Source organism: Belonocnema kinseyi, chromosome 5 (assembly GCF_010883055.1).
Source record: "Belonocnema kinseyi isolate 2016_QV_RU_SX_M_011 chromosome 5, B_treatae_v1, whole genome shotgun sequence".
NCBI classification, from domain to species: domain Eukaryota; kingdom Metazoa; phylum Arthropoda; class Insecta; order Hymenoptera; family Cynipidae; genus Belonocnema; species Belonocnema kinseyi.
In genome coordinates, this window is record NC_046661.1 from 116,103,989 (window position 1) to 116,122,384 (window position 18,396).

The 18,396-nt window shown below is 33.9% G+C and overlaps 2 protein-coding genes across 2 annotated transcripts in view; one reads left to right on the forward strand and one right to left on the reverse strand.

Moving 5' to 3' along the window:
- Positions 1–4,296: 4,296 nt before the first annotated feature.
- Positions 4,297–11,854, forward strand: LOC117173117. The gene is made up of 5 exons (XM_033361511.1): positions 4,297–4,414; positions 4,497–4,547; positions 4,709–5,306; positions 6,405–6,870; positions 11,563–11,854. Exons 1-5 carry the CDS (start codon positions 4,381–4,383, stop codon positions 11,812–11,814), a joined length of 1,401 nt encoding a protein of 466 aa, XP_033217402.1. The 5' UTR covers positions 4,297–4,380; the 3' UTR covers positions 11,815–11,854.
- Positions 11,855–11,928: 74 nt separating this feature from the next.
- The window catches only part of LOC117173066, a 73,650-nt gene continuing 67,182 nt past the window's right edge, over positions 11,929–18,396 (reverse strand). Inside the window, exons 4-6 of the mRNA XM_033361445.1 lie at positions 13,976–14,146; positions 12,390–12,471; positions 11,929–12,316 (exon numbers count right to left, since the gene is read on the reverse strand). Coding sequence (XP_033217336.1) covers positions 12,071–12,316; positions 12,390–12,471; positions 13,976–14,146 — 499 coding nt within the window. The 3' untranslated portion in view covers positions 11,929–12,070. The remainder of the gene's footprint in view (positions 12,317–12,389; positions 12,472–13,975; positions 14,147–18,396) is intronic.

The following is an 18,396-nucleotide window of genomic DNA, read 5'->3' on the forward strand; positions in this document are numbered from 1 at the left end:
TTTTGGATTGCAAACGGTTTTCGTGTTCGCTGTAGTTTCGGGTGACAGTTTCGCCTGGCATATATATTAAAGATAAATAAATAATGATTTTTTAATGTATCATTTTGACTCAGAATTTATTTTTTCATTAATTTTTTCTTGTAAAGAGAGATTTTTTACACATTACTATAATATGTTCATCGAAAAGTGTATAGCAAATTATAGTAAATTTTATTTCTACATTGAGATAATCAGTTGGGGTTACGTTAAATAATGAAAATCTTTATTAATATAGTGACACATAACCTAAAATTCTGGAGCGATAAACAATGGATTACCTGTGATATCTACATTTAAGTATTATATAAATATATATGCGCAAGAACCCGCAATGTGTGCTTGCACTATACCCGCAAGACGTGCGACGCACCTGTCATACATTTGAGGACGCATCTGCGTCATCGCTCGCGTGCACGCCGTGCGACAAAATCCGCACGCGTTCGGCGCACGTGCATCGCACTATGCGCACATATTGCTATCTGGGATGTAGCATCATGCATGCAGAAGAGCTTGCATATTAATTAGTCCGTTCCGCGCTCATACATCTCTAGTCATCAAGACGGAACGTGGACTTCTGAATCTCCAATGTCTTTATAAGCGAAATAATGTGCATTACTCCATCTAGATGCTTTACTTCTAAAAACTGGGGTGAAAAAAGCAGGGTTTAAGAAATTCCGCCAACAGCTACTTGACAAGAAAATGCACCGAAACTTTCACAGAAATGTAGAAAATCAGTTCTTGTCGAAGAAGCAAACTTTTGCATTCTTCAGATCATTAGGACTTAATCCTCTACCGCCCACAGTGACATATATTTAACGTTTGGAAGATTTGAGTTTTTTTAAATATGACTTTGAGACGAATAGCAATTTTTAACGCAAGGATTTACATGAAAGTCAGGACGGTAATAAGCTAGAATTTTAGTTTTGTATACACTCTGCCATAGGAATAATATGCCTAAATATCTCAAAATTCAGAAAAAAGAAAGTTTTAAGGGCGGTAGGGGGTTAATTCAGGTGCATCTCTAAATACATAATGCGGCTCTGACTGTTTTTCTTACCATGATTTTCAGACAACAATCTCCGTTGCATATTCGAGACCTGATATCGTTTCCCAAGATTTCGAGAAACAAATTATGTTCGTGATCGAATTCTCTGCTTCAGCCGACTACAACATCACTGCCAAGGAGAAGAAAAAAGAGGAAAGGTATCAAGACCTTAAAAGAGAGCTAGATCGAATGCAGAACCGGCGGAACGTAGATTATCTGTCTTTCTCGCTCCTTATGAAGCGTAAATTAGAGCAAGCTAGACACTCGCATGCGGAAAACCGTAATTTGTTTTCCACATGCGAACGTCTCGCATACTCTAATTCATTTACCTTCGCGCTACTTGAGGAGCGAGAAAGACGAATAACCTTCGTTCCTTCGGTTCTGAACTACCGTACCCAAAATATTCAGTTAAGTCATTGTTCGTGTGATCGGTGCTTTCGGAGGTGCAAAACTATCATTGGTACGTAACCTTAAAGCCATACCCACGTACCAAAAATATGACAAGACCCTTCAGATATGTATGCAGATAGCTGTCATCCTTGGGTCGCTTCGTGTCCTCAAGTCACATCAGCGTTTCATCGGCATCTAGTTTAAATTTCATCATGCCCTGTGCCTACCCATTTTACGGTCGTGACACTTGGCCATACTTGTGATTTACGAAGGTTTTTACTGGAAGTCGGTATCATTCTTAGATTGCAGTTGTTTCCGCAGTTGGACCCTGCGGTAGTTGCTTAGCCCTTTTTTAAATTATGTATTTGGTCTTTGTTATTTTGACGATTTCGGAATTTTTGGCCTCCCCCCCCCTAAAAATTTCGAAAATAAATTTTAAAAATCTGCCCGCTGCATGGACACATGGTCATCGCACGCTGCGCATGCGAATCGCAAATCTGAGCACGCCTAAGGTGCGCACTTGTTGGAACGCGCAAACCATCGACAACTGAAATTCAGTGATTGTGAATTCTCTTTTGTTAAAGCTCTTTCAGCTTTACGAACGCGGCTAAAATAAACTCGTAGCAGGAAGTCGGAGAACCTGCGCTAATCGATAGATTCGTCTGTGAATACGCAGAATACGATCAGCGCAGCTTATTGATGGCCTGGATTTACCACCGGAAAACTTTTAATTCAACCTGGCATCTATTTGTCGATGGAAAGCTTGAAAGGTTCATCCACACATAGTGAAGTGCACAGAGAGATTGATGCCTCTTTGCCGAGCCTTCTTCTCTTTTGCCTCACACGATTGCCACTATCTATGGCACTTTGCGATTGCCAAAGGTACTTATGGGGCAAACCTTGGTATCGAAAGCCTATTTTACATGAAGATATCAATATTAATGCTACAAATGCAAGAGACTGATTAACGCTTACACCACAAGGATGTGGCCTAATGGTATAATATCAATATTAATAAAAACTATCAATAATTATCTGAGTATTTTCAGATTAAATATTAGTTATGTGTAGTGTATTATAAACTGAAGGAACGAAGTTTGTATGTCGAACAATAGCCAAAATTGTACTTTTTAATGAAATTTGTTTAAATCATGAATATAAAATGAAATGAAATAAATTTAAATCATGAATATAATATATATATCATAATACATAATTATATAGCTAATATAGTAATATGGAGTAAAATCAGGGAATTCAATTTTAAGGTTGGGTCCTGGTTTCAACACCCTTAAGTTAAATAATAATATTAAGAGTGGCGTAGCCAAAGAAGGAGTTTTGGGTGTTAGAACTCCCCCCCCCCCCCTTAACGATGGATGAGGCATATCTACTTCCTTTTTGCATTCCATCTGAGTCCTTCGTTTATCCGATATACCGCCCTAAAATACTTCCCCGCCCACTCTCACAGGTGTCTATCCCTACTAGAAATTTTCCAGAACCCTAATAAAACTACTCAATTCTGAAACACAAAATGTGAACCATAATAATGTAAACTTTAAGCTTAAAAATATATCTATAAAAAATCTTTACATAACGAAACCGCAATAAAAACTAGCATTTTGAATCTATTTTCCTAAACGCTAAAACCAAAATTTATCGCAGATTATAAACGAGCATAAATGGCAGCTAATCTATGGTACTCATTGTAAAATAAAATTAGTAGCGATTTTCGCAAATGAGTTTCTCAGCATATAGTTTACTTAAGTAGATTTGAAAGGAAAGCAGATAAGTGTTCTGTTTTCTTACAAGTAGACCCTTTTAAACTGTCAGTCTTATGGATAATGTGTCGAGAATGATTAGTAGAATGAACACCAGCAAAACAGACGAACATGCCAATGCTCAATATTTAAAAATTAAAATAATCTCAGTTTGTATTTGTACAGAACACAATGTCATGCAAGCGAACTGCTGGCATTTTCATGTGGATCTACGCAACGAACTATTCTACATTGAACTACGTTATTATTATAATTTTTATTATTCGACTGAGTATAATATCAAATAAATATTTTAAAACTTAATGTTAAAATAGGAATAATATAATAATTTTAAATATGATATTTACAAATTCCATGCACCTTGTCCTTTGGACACGTCGAAATGTCGGCTTCAAACGGATATCGGTAGGCCATTTCGAGTATAGAACTGAATAGGAATGGATTCACAATTTTCGTATTGAAAAGTATTCAAGAAGATAGTGATTTCACTTCAGATATTGAAAAGTATTAAAGTGAATATTTGAATAATGATTTCAAAATGTAATAACGGATAGTGAATAATTAAAATGAATGAAAAGTGATAACTGAAACAGATAAAAAATGGCTATCCATTTGAATCAGCTAATTCCTATTCGTTTGAATCAGTGGCGGATCCATGGGAGGTGTTTAGGGGGTTCAAGCCCCTCCCCTCTGAAACTTTTGGCCTTTCGTATTAAAGGCCGAGGCCGCTAAGCTATGCATGGAATATGCATATTTATATTTTTTTGACCCCCCCCCTCCTGAAATTTTTTTCTGGGGCCGCCCCTGGTTTGAATACTTTTTCTTCTGGCAGGGCTAATTTTCTTAAACTTATTATTTTTTGTTTATTTTAATTTTCAGATTCAAGATGAGAATTCAATTTTGACCTTTATAATTTTCAATGAAGCTATGTGAAAGTAAACAGAAATAATTATAATAATATAGTTTCAATTTATTTTGTTCTTCGACTTTTTCACATCAATGGAATGTCGTTTTAAACTTTGATTAACACTTGTGTTTTTCAACTGTTTCTCCTAATAACTGATAATAACCCTTTGATCTTTCATAGATAAATAACCTTTTTACAATATTTTACACTGTAAATTTTATATGGCTGTTACATTTAAGGAGACTTTATTAAATGGTAACATTATTTTATTATAAACATTTTGAGTGAATTCATAATTTAATTGAGCTAATTATTATTTCTCTTTAACACTTTCAAGATTTACAAACTAGTGGAAACGAAGTTAATCTAGGCGAAATATTTAGTAACGGTAGGTTAATTTTCAACTATTATTTCGATATTCTTCTGAAAAAGATATATTTTCCTAAATGAAGATAGATTTTCTGAAGGAGATATCATAATTAAAGTTCATGTGTCAAGACTATAATCTTGATAAACGAACTCCAATTATAAGAAAAAAATTATTTCAAGGCAAACACGATGCATTCTTTGAATACGACAACAATTCCCAAAGAGAATTATTTTACTGCGACAATGAACAAGAAGAAATTGAGGAACGTTTTTCAAGAATATTTATGGAAAAAATCAAAGGAGAAACACAAGAAAACTTTAAAAACGAAAAAGAAGAAGATACTGTACAATTTCACAAATTAGAACCAATATTAAGCGACGAAGATTTTTCTCATTTGGTAGGAATACCTGTAAAAAGTTATTATAATTCATATATTTTGGATGATATTGAAGATGAATATAAAGAAGAAAAAGAAGTTTTTGAACATACTTATGAAGACGAGAAAGAAGCAGATGAATTCTCATATTATAAACAATCAGATGAAGGAAGTAGAGAAAAAATAATATCAATTGGAGATGAAGTTTTAAGAAAGTCACTTACAATCGAAGAGAGAATAAATTTGATAACGCAAATAAGGTCAGCAATGAATGAACATAAAATTTTAAAACTGAAGAACAATTATCTTCACCAAAATTGTTGTAAAGTACTTGTTGCTTGTTCAAGAATGGATACTGTTGAAAAAGGTCTAGATCAAACTATGGTTCACAACGATTTAAGGTAAAAGTTAAATTTATTTTGTTTTATTTCCAGTCAAATTAGTTTTGAAAAATCTGAATACTTATTTAAGCTTCTAGCAACATGAAGATATCAGAGGTTTTTAATGGTAAGGTGCATAATATTAAAGGTTACCTGATCCGATTCAATACTGCACAATTTGAAAAACTTCGAATTTATCTTTATTAATTTTGTAACGTTTTTTGAGTACAATAAAATAAACAATTGATCAATTTTAAATTTCGATAAAAGAAAACTTGAAATGATTCTGATTTAAAAATTTTGGCTTACTTTTGAGGCTTCGAAATCCAATTTATTTAATTCTTCCGGCTACTCCCTGGCATACCGCAGGAACATAATGGAACCTCTACAAAGTACCCGTAAGGGCCCCATTGAGTCCCCATTCGGTTCCGTTTTAAAAAACTCAAAAAAGCAGCAAGATCCACTTTTAAACTGTTGAAATTCGGATTCTAAGTTAAATTTTCGATTGGAAACTCACAAAGTAATCGCAATACTTTTTTTGCAGTGGTAAAAAGTTAAAAAAATATATAAATTCTATAACGCCTGTTGACTGCTACTTACAGATGATGCGTTTGAAGAGTATCAGTCAACAGGCGTTACATGTCATTTTTTAAAATCTTTTTACCGTTGGAAAAAAACTATTGCGATTATTCCGTGACCTTCTATAGAAAATTTAACTTAGAATCCGAATTTCAACAGTTTAAAAGTTGATCTTGCTACTTTTTTGAGTTTTTTAAGAAGGAACCGAATGGGGTCTTTACGGGTACTTTGTAGAGGCTCCATTCGTTTCCTTCGGTCCGCCAGGGCTGCTTTACAATTTCACAGTTTTCTGGGTTTTTTTGCTGTTACGCTAGGGCGTCTACAATTCCTATTTTAATTTTTTAATTTTCAGTTTGTTTTTAATATTATATCTTCAAATTCAGTTTCATAAGCATGAATTTTTTAGTTATAGTGATTGAGGGAAAATGTAGAACAAACTGTTAAAATCTCTGCAATATTTGATCCAAAATCGATCATACACAAATATTATAAAAAAGTTGACGAAATTCGTAATAAAAAAAAATTAATTAAACTTTGTAGATACAAAGTAACTTTGGAGGAATACTACAAAATGAAATTCAAGACCGAATGTCGAATGAATCTATTTAAAATCCGGACTCAGAACTTAGAAACAAATTTATTATCAATTGAAACCGAATTCAATAAGGTTTCTGATGAATTGAGTAATTTAGAATTCGAACAAGCTCTTGGGCTCAGGATCTCAGGTACTGGAAGACGACTGTCAGAGGATGATACCAAAAAACTAATAGAGAAGCGAAAACAACGTTCGCTCGAAATGACTCAAGTCCGGATCACTTACATTCAATATAAGAATATTTTGAAGAACATAAATAATAATCTTTGCAAGTTGGAATCTTTAGGGTTAGGACTTACTACTGAATACTATGGTAATTTGTTGAGACATAAACAATCGCTGATGGACCGAGTAGAGGAGCAGAGAGAGAACATCAGAAAACTACAGAAGATATATTTTACTTATCCTGTGGTATGTTTCAAATCATATTGTGGAGAGTTGTATGCCAGATTAAAAAGTAATGGGTTACAATTTTTTTTAACTTCGAAAATTATTTAGAGGAAAAGTAATTTTATTTTTTAATTTCTTTAATGGATAAAAATCAAAAATACATCATGTTTCAAGAAAACTACTGACTTCAATTCACCCTGAAGAAATTTTAATGATAGGATATGATAATACGTGAGTCTTTCTATATTACCTATTGCACTGATTATTTAAAATTTATTTGGTAAGAGAGAAAAATCATTTAAATATGCGAAAATGTAACCGCATTTTTCCATAGTAGAATGCGTGTATTTCTTTACCCATTGCAGGTTTAATATTTTTTAAATAGATATCCGGTATATCTTTTATTAATTGAACACACACTTTGAAAATAAATTTTATAATAAGTTTAACACAAAACTTTTATCATAAAAATTGTTTTTTGAATCTTTTAACAGTATAATTTTCAAAATAAATGCATAAGCAGGGTGGTTTGTAAAAATATATACAAGTTTCTGCTCATTTCCCGGTTACCAAAAATTTATCGAAGTATTAAAAAGTAAAAAATTAAAACTTCGATACCTGAAAATCGTTCGATATAAATTTTTGATACTTAACTACAAAATTAAATAATTCAAAGCATTAGAACACTTCCAAATGTAAATTATTTAAAATTATTATTGAATATTTTTTAATTAATAAATTCATAAACAATTTAACTATTTGCTTCGAACTTAAATATCTTTAAATATCTACAGTTTAAAAAATTTTAATTTGATTTATTTGTAAAAATTAGCGTTTAGAAGCGGACTGGGATTCACCAACTAACCCGGTAAAAGCATGGCAGACCGGTCCTTTAAAACAGTTCAAAATAATAGAAAGATTTGAAAGATTTCCGGGTATTTAAAAAAATGTCCAGCAAAGTTCAAATAGATATAAGGTAGTAGCCCGGTGTAATGTGATCGTTTTGAAATTTTTACATATTTTTATTGCTGACTCAAAGTGTACAAAAATATTTTAATTATTAATTTTGCATTATTTGTTTTTTATTTCTTATGTCAAAGTGGAGTCCTTGAAAAAGGTGAGTTGTTTCGGGGAAGCACATAGCCTTCTGCATATAAAAAATGGCGGACTTGTAAATTTTTTTTAAATGGATTTTTTTCAATTAATTGTTAAAAAAGTTAATTTATTATTAAAAAATCAAATGTTTTAGAGGTTTCGTACTTAGATATATGTGTCTAGAATAACAGGTAAAATTTTGAGACAAATCGGTTGAATAGTTCTTAGTCGCAGTGCTTCCCCAAAATGTCGAAAACGTGGTTTCAAAAAAAACGCGTTTAAAGTTTTGATAACAGATTTTTGATAAAAAAAAGTATACTTACACTAAGCAAGTATGCCTAGAGCATAGAATAATTCTTCACAATCCGAGAAGCTACTGTTGGCGCGTCGATATACTTCCTTACACACTACGACGCGCTCTCTTATTCTGGCTGTAACTTTACAAATATTTTAAATCTCGGTCCTAAACTTTTGGAGTATATTTTCTAGATGTTCTTACCACGAAAAATCTAAAAAAATTGTTTTTTTTTTACCCATCACACCGGGCTACTACCTGAAAGGATTAGAAGGGATTTCTATACATGATACAAATTATTCAGAGGTATATCATAATATCATGTAGTTCAAATTATTTTCAAAGTGATGGAATAGGCTCTATTCTTGAAAAATGAGATTTCTGTAATAAAAACATTCACTCTCGGTTTCATCGGTGAAAAATGAAGAATTTTAAATATTGTAAACCTTCGAAGTTCATTCATTCTAAAAATAGTCGGACTTCCATAATAGTCGGAATTTCCATAAAGTCAGGCACTTGGGACTATTTATACTGTGTTGATTTTTTTATTTTTACCCTCATACGAAATAATATTGGACGATGATTTTGATTTTCAAAATACTGAAACAGAATAGCCACTAGGCCAGGAAAACCGGAAAATGACATGGAACTGAAACAATCATAAATTTATGACATTCAAAATCACATCGAGAATAAAATGGAAATTTAAAAAAATAAACAATTTAAAATTAAATCGCATTAAGTTGTACAATTTTTAATTGAAGAATTTAAAATTCCTAGTTAAAAATTTGCATTGTACAAAACTTAACTCTGATTCCAAAATTCCTTGAATGCCTTGATAATTAAGTTGAATCGAATTAAAAACGTTAAATTTCGAATTTAAAGTCTTACCTCGAGTCTTACTAATTAAATATTTTTCAGTAATTTTTTTTCAGCCTGCTAAACTTTTATTGCGATTAATGTAAAATGGTTCAATTTTGAACGTTCTTATTTCGAATATACTCTGTATGAAATTTTTCAATTTTAACTATTTTTCTTTTTCAAGACCTCGAAACAGTGCGGCTACTCACAAAATACGTGAATCTCGTGTGAGGGGATGGCGGGGTTTTACTTCTTCCAATGTTCAAGTTGCAAATATAGTTTTAGACATTCTATTACAATGTGTTTTAGTTTACAAGTTTACTCTATAAACATTCTTTTTGCCATTGTTATACTTTCCCTTCCAATCAAAACACCATTGAAATCCGAACTTTTAGAGTGGGGGGGGGGGGAGGTGGAATTGAACAATTTTAAATGTTTCCAGCTTGAAAAGGTTTAATTTTAAAAGCTTCCAATTGGCCTCATACTGATGTTTTGATTTCAAAATTGTTCAATATTGAATGTTTTTATCATTTGCCTGTATATCTTTGTAGGTTTTAATGTACACCAAACTACCGCTCTCAGTCACTCCGTTTCCAGCCTTCCTAGAACTGGTGGCCCCTACAGTTTCTCAGGGGAGCAGGCTGAGAGCGGTTGCGACAGTCGTTTAGAAAGGGCTGCAGTGCGCGACTACGCAGTCAAGTATATTGCGCAATGGCATGCATTCCAATTTGAAACGGTTCAGGCAACCCTGAATGTTTTCGCATTTCGCGCCCCCCCGAATTCAGTCCAAGGCTATTTGAAGGCAACCCCCGACACCGTACTCAAAGCGAAAGTTTGGTACATGTACCTGAATCCCCGTCTTTCACAGACGATAGCTACAAATAAAACCCTTTCATTAAGCGAGAATCACTAATGTCACCCACCCGAGCGCTAACCACGCTCGTATGTGATTAACATTCGATACCCCGACGAGTAAAAAACCATCATTAATTAATTCGGAAATTCTTATTTGCATACTTTAATTTAATAAAATGATGAATTGTTTGCTTTTAGCGTTTGAATTTGAAAATTTAGATGTCACAACGCGGATATCTCTGACATGCGCAGTCATGTGTATTTTTAGGTTATGTAACGCAATGTGTCAATTTAAAACTAAACAGGAATCACTATTGCACATGTCAATGGGTATGTTCCGATTTGAGTATATGAGAGTTTTTTAAAGTTTCAAAGTTGGCAATGCCATATATAAGCATAGGCATCATTGCGCACCGGCAGCCTATGCTTATACATTGGCATTGCCAACTTTGAAACTTTAAATAACTCTCAACTGCTCAAATCGGAACATACCCAGAGATGTCCGCGTTTGGTACCACTGTTTGACTCTAAAGTGGCCAACATGTTGGCCCGGTAAAAACTTTCCAATTAAACTGTATTAAAATGCGTACAACTGTCGTCATATTTCAAACATTGTAAATACAATAAAAATAAAATCTCGTTTTTTAAATTCAATTTTCAATTACTTTAATATCGTGAAAACATTGCGTCTCAGTTCAACAAAACGATTTCAGCAAAAAATAATCATATTCTTATTCTTTTTTTCTACAGAAGATAAAAATCTGCGAAATGGGATTGTTTATAGGTATTCAAAAAATTTGACGATATTATTTCTACGTATTTTAATTGAGTTTAATTTTAAGCTTTGTGTCGAGGAAACAGTTATCTGAGCTCTTCTGTTTATTGCTACCCTGGCGGAACGAAGGAACCGAATGGAGCCTTAACAAAGTGCCCGTAAAGAACCCATTCGGTTCCTTTTGGAAAAACTAAAAAAAGCAGCAAAATCAACTTTCGAATTGTTGAAATTCGGATTCTACGTTAAAATTTGCATTATAAACTCACGGAGTAATCGCCATACTTTTTCTTGCAGCTTCAAAAACTTTAAAAAATAAAATACCTGTCATTTACATGGGGCGAAAGCGACTTCAAGTGCATCTTATTTTAGTAGCAGTTAATAAGCATTTCGTCGGTAACTTTAAGAATTTTGTCTGGATGGTAGCAGCACGCAATGGAAACCTCAGACAACAACGCTGCGATGCAAGCAAGAGTGAATTTTATTTTCAAACTTCGCGCGCAACATACTACTTGAGCTTTTATGGATGCGCTTGAAGTCACCTTTAGCAGAAGTTAATGACATTTAAAAAAATTTGTAACGCTGCTAAAAAAAGTATTGCGATTACTCTGTGAGTTTCTAATAGAAAATTTAAGGTAGAATCCGAATTTCAACAGTTTAAAATTTGATCTTGCTTTTTTTTTGAGTTTTTTTTAAAAAGGAACCGAATGGGGACCCAATGGGGTTTTTACGGGTACTTAGTAGAAGCTCAATTCGGTTCCTTCGGTCCGCCAGCGTAGTGGTTGAATAATTTCAATTGTGTAAAAAATTGTTCTATAACCATATTTTGTTTCAGCTACTGAATGTTGTAAGAGAAAATTCTATTTTTACGGAGACCTACATCACTGAGCAAATGAAGAAATGGGAAGAATTCAATAATATTGAAGAAAGAATACAAAATGAAGTCGTAGCTTTAGGGAGAAAAAGAGCCGTCTTGCGGACTAAAAATCATAAACTGAAAACTTCCATTCGTTTTTTAGAAAATCCGATTATGATGAAACAACGAGCAATCACAAAAGCCAAGTTGACGAAAAAGTGTGAAAAGTAATTCGATTGACAACGAAATTAACTTAAAATTCTACAATAAAAGCCATTAAACCCACTTTCAGTTAATAATGTTTTTATTATTTTACGAAGTGTCTCACCATCCACAAATTCGAGAGGACTAGTCAAATATTTTTCAAAATCCATCCCCTTTTCCAACTCCCAGAATTTTTCGGGGCGACTAGACGCAGCTATCATTATAAACATTATTTTCATTGAATATTATAAATGAAATACTTGGAATTAAATAGAAGACAAATTTATTCTTCTTTTCTTTTTTTCGTGCGACAGCAGCCGAGGGGATGAGTCAATTTGATCCGCTTTTTTGGAATCGGAGCTTCTACGCTTTCTCCATTAGCTCTTTTTAAAGCTTCGCTTTCAAACATCTCTGGAGGCATTTCATATAGCTCAACTTTCATTAATCTAAAATCTTTTATACAAACAACACGTAAAATCAAAAGAACTGTCCCGATGATCCAACCAACCATCATTATCCATGATCCAAACTAAAAATATTGGTTATTTTAATTACTTTATTGAAAAAAGCTTAACATAATATTAGTGAGTTAAGATTCTTACTTTTATGGAGAAAAGATATCTGCAAACGTTGTGTCCATGAATATTATAGATATTAAGAAACTCCTGAAGATTTTGGCAGCCACTTTAAGGTAAGAAATAAGATTTCCAAAATGAATTGATATTTTCAGGGTGGCTACACTCAACACTCAGAAAATAATTCCCAGTTATTTTTTGATTTTTTCAGAAATACAAAAACCTCCCCATGGTCATTTAAATTTTCGAATTCAAGCCTTCAAAATGAAACCATTTATAATTTGAGGTATTGAAAAAGCAGTCACCAAATTAACATATCTATAATCTTATATGATTAATAGAAATTATTCATATAATTAGTTTAATAGAATTCAATGAATGAAGTAATAATCCAATTTTTATTAAATATCCAAAAATGATTATTAAATTAATAATATAATATATTTATATCGAATATCGTGATTGAAAAATTTCAACCTAAAAACATCAGTATTGTAACCACTTGAAAATTTTGAAATGATTGACAATCTTTAGATAAAAAATATTTTCATCTGTACAATTTTAATGCTGAAGCTGTCAAAATTGAACAATTATTATTTCGAGCTTTGGAAATTTGACAGCTTTTAAAAAAGACACTAAGAATTGTTTGACTATTAACGCCTTCAGTTTTAAATTGTAGAAGATTAAACTATTTTCTAAGGCTCAATTTTAGAATTTCAAATATAGCATGGCCAGATATTTCAATATTATTGGATTTGATTTTCAATACCGTCAATTTATAATCGTTCAAGTATATGAAAAGGCTTTTATTTTATAAATTGCACTGTTTTAAACTATTTGAGGTTCAGTCATAAGATTTTAATTTCGATAGGGAAAAATGTTTTTTTTTCATTTTGAAACACAATTTTGTAATCTTTAAGATTAATTCCCAAATTATTTAATTTTACACGTGCCAGTTTAAAAGTGTCCCAAAGAATAAACAAGAAATTATTAAATTGTTTGCCTCTTCAATTTAAAATTATGTATTCGAAACCACTGTAATATGAGCCTATTACGCCCTCAGAATAGTAAGCGTTAAGATGGCTTAAAGCATGGCAGTTTCGAACAAAATATCATATATCACTCGTAGAACGATTAGAAAAAGCACGATGGCCTTCGACAGATTTAAAAATTTTTAAAGAGATGTAAAAATTACAATATCATCAAATTAAAGCTTTTAACATTAAACATCAAGGTCTTTGAAATTAAAGAATTTAAAATTAGAACCCATTCCAAAAAATTTCAAAACGAACTCGTTCAATTTCACATTACTTCATATATCATAGCAAGTAGTAGTTAAAATGATTGGAAAAGTTTTTGTACTCAAACTAAAAATTAAAAAACTGCCCCATAACAAAATTAATTGTCCTCAATTATTTCTTGGCTTTTTCCCGCTTCCAACAAATTTCCCTTAATTTCCCACTTTTCGAATTTTCCGGTCCTATGGCCACATAGTGCTTCTTATAGAAATTTAAAATAAATGTTATTTAAGCAAACATTTACCTCTCTTGAGTTTTACAATTTATATTACCATAAAGTATTATAGTTTAAGAAGAGAATTAATTTAAAAGTACCTGTGAGGGAGATTATTATGAATAATCAGAAGTCGATTGGACATTTCGTTAATATTGTTAACAAATCGGGAAATTCCAAGCAGGAAGCATCCCGTTGCACAAACCAATATTATTGTGAAAAGTATGTTAAAAAATAAAGCAGGCACTACTACTCTCCATGGTTCATAATACCTGCATCGTGAAAAGAAATGTTTAAACATATAATTATATGATTTTTTTAAATATACCTCTTATGGCTATACTAAACTTATCAAATATATTTGTTTATATCTGTTTTACTAGTAAAAATAAAAAATTTCTATAAAAAAGATCGAGTCAACCAAAAATATATCCTCTTCAAATACGTAGGGGAGACTATATAAGATTAGGTCACTTTTAAGAGAAAGTCACTTGTATTAATTGAAATATGCAAAAAAAAGATGGTTAAGATACTCTGTCACTGACTTGAGTAAACTATTTAAAGACAGCAGCACCTAAAGCACATATTTTTTTGCAACTATTTGTGCATAAACGAAACACTTTCAGTGGAAAGCATGCACTTCTGCGTAATCGTATAATTAATGTGACGCAGTTCTATAACCAGAGATGCGAAGAAATTGTTTAACAGAGAAACACTTACTTTTATAAATCTTAGATTAATTGTCTACGAAAAACACAGTTTTCACAATTCTCACGTTAACATTATACAGTTTAACATTATAAAACACTACAGTGGGACTCCGATGCTTGCAGTCGATCGGAGTCTCTTTCTTCCTCTCTTTCTACCATTCTTTGTTTTCTTTGTAAAATCGTAGAGCCTATTATGGTAGCTGGGTCAACGCCACCAATTTAGAAGAAATTTGAATTTGCATGAAATATTAAAAAGAAATCCTACAGTAAATGTTTAAGTTTAAACCGTAGTACTGCATTTTTTTATTAGAGTGAATTAATAGTTACTGCGGTTTTTCATCAACATTGCTCTAATAATTTCGAGATACTACTTCGCGATATATATTCGCGTTCCAGATGGCGTCAATGTCAAAGACAGACTCACTGGATCCCACGAAATAATCCGATCAGTTCATTAGTCCCATCGGCCTCTGTTAGCTTCAAGCAGCAGAGCCCCAGTGTTGGTCGATGCGAGCTTGCCATCGTTTGGAGATAATTTTTTTTATCTGAAGAACGAAAATCTTCGTTTTTCTCAGCAATACAATTTTATGTTATCACAAAAAACTAAAAAAAGCATTATTTAATAGTTTTAACGACGTGATGGTGGAAAAATAAAAGTCAGAAAATATGGAGAGTATCGATTATTTAAAAAATACCGACATCTAAGGCAAAGGCTTGACGTAAAAGTGGTGTTTAATTATGTGCCTTTTTGTTTTTTATGACAACATTAAATTGTATTGTTAAGATAAAAATAAATATTATAGGATTTCATAAATATTTTCGTAAAAATTGCGAAAATAACGGGAGATAGAAAAAAGTGACCAGAGACATTTTTCTCGAACATTTTTTCGTGAAATACTTTTGTCGGCAAACAGTGCCATCTCTCTAGAGTTCGGGATGTTGAACATAATTTAGATGAAAACACGACGTCGAACCCGCGAAACATTCAAATTGACAGGATGACCAACTCAAAGATGACTTGCTAGACTGCTACGATGCCAGTATTATCCCTGTTCACGGAGGCTTTATGGCGCGTATGCACACTCTGTTGGTCAGAAAAACCTAGACATAAAGTTTCAGCATGTTTTTATATCACTCTTTGCGAAATCAAGTCGTCTACCTCTCGAAAAATAGATATGTATGCGGAGCGTTTCCCTAACCGTTACATGAACAAGTTGCAGTCGAAGAGGAGAAAGTGGAAAAATTAACAGCGGAAAGTAGGCCCCTCCTGAGAGATGATCGCGACTTCAGGAAAAGAAGGAACATTAACATCCAGGTTCCTCCTAAGCCCCAAGACCTGACTGCATTGGATACCCCCTTTCGTGAAGATATTTCGAAAGAGTCCGATCTCTGAACCATCAATTGTTTAGTTTATGGTGCGGCGAGAGCTTTGACTGATTCAAATAGAAGGCCAAAATCGAAGATGGACCAATAGACCAAAAGACGCTTGCATCCTCTAAACAAGAAGATTGGATAGGCAAGGCAGAATGCGTCCCGTATTCAGTGTATGATTGACGACATAATATCTGGTAGATCGTTTAAGAAAAGGGTGCGAAAGTTCGCCCAAGAACTGAGAATCTGCCATAAAACACTGTACAGATCATAGCTGCTTACAAGCAAGCAGGATTGTTGACAAAATACGGATGCCATCTTACGCAAGGAGGAAAATATAGAGGAGGGAGAGATGGTTCAAGGTGGATCAACAGTTTCTAGCTGACCCATCGCGCCTCTTCACTGATCTCACTGTATCTGTACAAAATCCGCACAAGCCCGACGAGGTAGAGACTTTGTGGAGAAAGATTTACGAGGTTCAACCACATTTTAGAGAAATCACTGCATTGAAAGGAGCTTGGTACAGAAGCCGCACAGGCTTTCATACTACAGCAGCCCCATAACTTTGGACCAATAGCTGCGCCATTTTTAAATGGGTTGACGTACAAAACGTTGAAACGTTGAGACGTTAGTGGTGCGGTTCTATGGCTTTGGGGCAGCTGCTATACCAAACTGTGAAAGCGTCTACACTAAATCGACATATGAAATCAACCTTAGGTATGTTTCATGCAGCGACTGTAGAACTTCAAAGAGCTTGGCGACCACCTCTTAACATCTCAGAATGAATGTCCAACACAAAAATGTTGCCAACATCTTCACCTCATATTTAAAATCGGCGACAGTCATTCCGCAGCGTTTGGTGTTAGGACACATCTTGCTCCCACGGAAGAAAGGGACTTGTCCAACCCAAAGATGTACAGTCCAATAAGTTATCTGAACACGTTCAATAAGATCTTTACTGATATCCTGAACGACATGGTTGTTCGGGAAATTAAACCTGCCTGGGGAAAGATGAACGAAAAACGTGTTTAAAAAATAGGTTTAGCAGGCTGCCGGAAGAACCAACTAATTGACATATGAGTGCAAAAACTTAGCTTTTGCTTTTACCTCTCATAGATGCTTATAATCTATCTGTTGGAAAGCTTGAAGATTCATCCACACATCGCGAGATGCGACGAGAGATTGATGCTCCTTTTAGAAAATTAAATTTACTTCAGGGAAACACCACGAGCCCTCTCCTCTTTTGGGACAAAGTACTGCTACTAGCTCTCGCACTACGCAATTCTCATGTAGGTATATCTCTGCAGCGACACTAACCATCGCAAGAATAAGGTGGCAAATATATTTTATATGGATTGCCTGAAGATCTATGCTTCTAGTGCAAAACGGGTTTCAGGGTGCTTGAAATCGTCGAGAGGTACAGAGGAAAGATTGCTATGGCTTAATGACTGCGTTGAACTGTCGATACAAACAGCAAGTTGTAGTCTGTCCGTTGTGATCCGATATAGTAGTTCAAACCTGGATATTCACTAAGTGAAGAGAGTGCTTGGAATGGTGTCAGCAAACATATTTTTTAAGTGATAAGCTTCTGGCCACCGTGATAAACAGTCCACGAACTATGCGGTATAGGTCTCGAACCATGCGGTATAAGTAAGACAAATATACTGATTTGTCGCGGGACCTATACACTGGTTTATATCCACGTGCGACTTTAACCTTAAAGTGGAAGAGAAGCGTCATTTGTTCGAGGCGCTTTTTTTTGCTAAAAGCTTCTTCGTATGGTATCTTTTTTGTCAAATGTCCACGTTTTGAGGCCTTCTGAACAAGAAAAACGGGTTTTGCGAATGTATGTATGTGTGTATGTGTGTGTACGCGTAGATTTTTAGTTTGCTAGCACCACAAATTTTGAAAGGATTATCATACCATGTATTGTCACGTCAACGAACTTGTATCCTTCGTGGAGCAATATGACGTTTAGGAATGCTAGTATATTTGCTACACCTATACTGGTATAGTTGTGAGAACCATCCGGTATTTTTAGTGAAAGAACTATACTATCTAGTTCTGAGGACCAAAATATAGTTCTCTCAGCTATACCGTTTTTCCGCTCGGTTACCAGAATCGCCGTTGCTTTGATTCCTGGGTTTGCTAGTTGTAGGAAAGCTTCCGTGACGCATGGTCGAACTGTGGGGGTAGAAAGGTCACAGCGCAGGATTGAGCCTGTACCTGGAAGCGATACTTTTTTTAACTGAAAAGATGTCACTGACGTGTGGCGGCTTTTCTGTAATAGATAGTTCAGGTGAGGTGAGGAACAGCTGCCTGCAAGGCCCGTATTCGTAATCGTAAAGTTAAGGTGGCGCTGGCAGCCTTTTCAGCCTTCATGACGGCATGGAAAATGATATTATTTGCAGTTTTTTTTGTGAAAGTAACTGATTTTATGC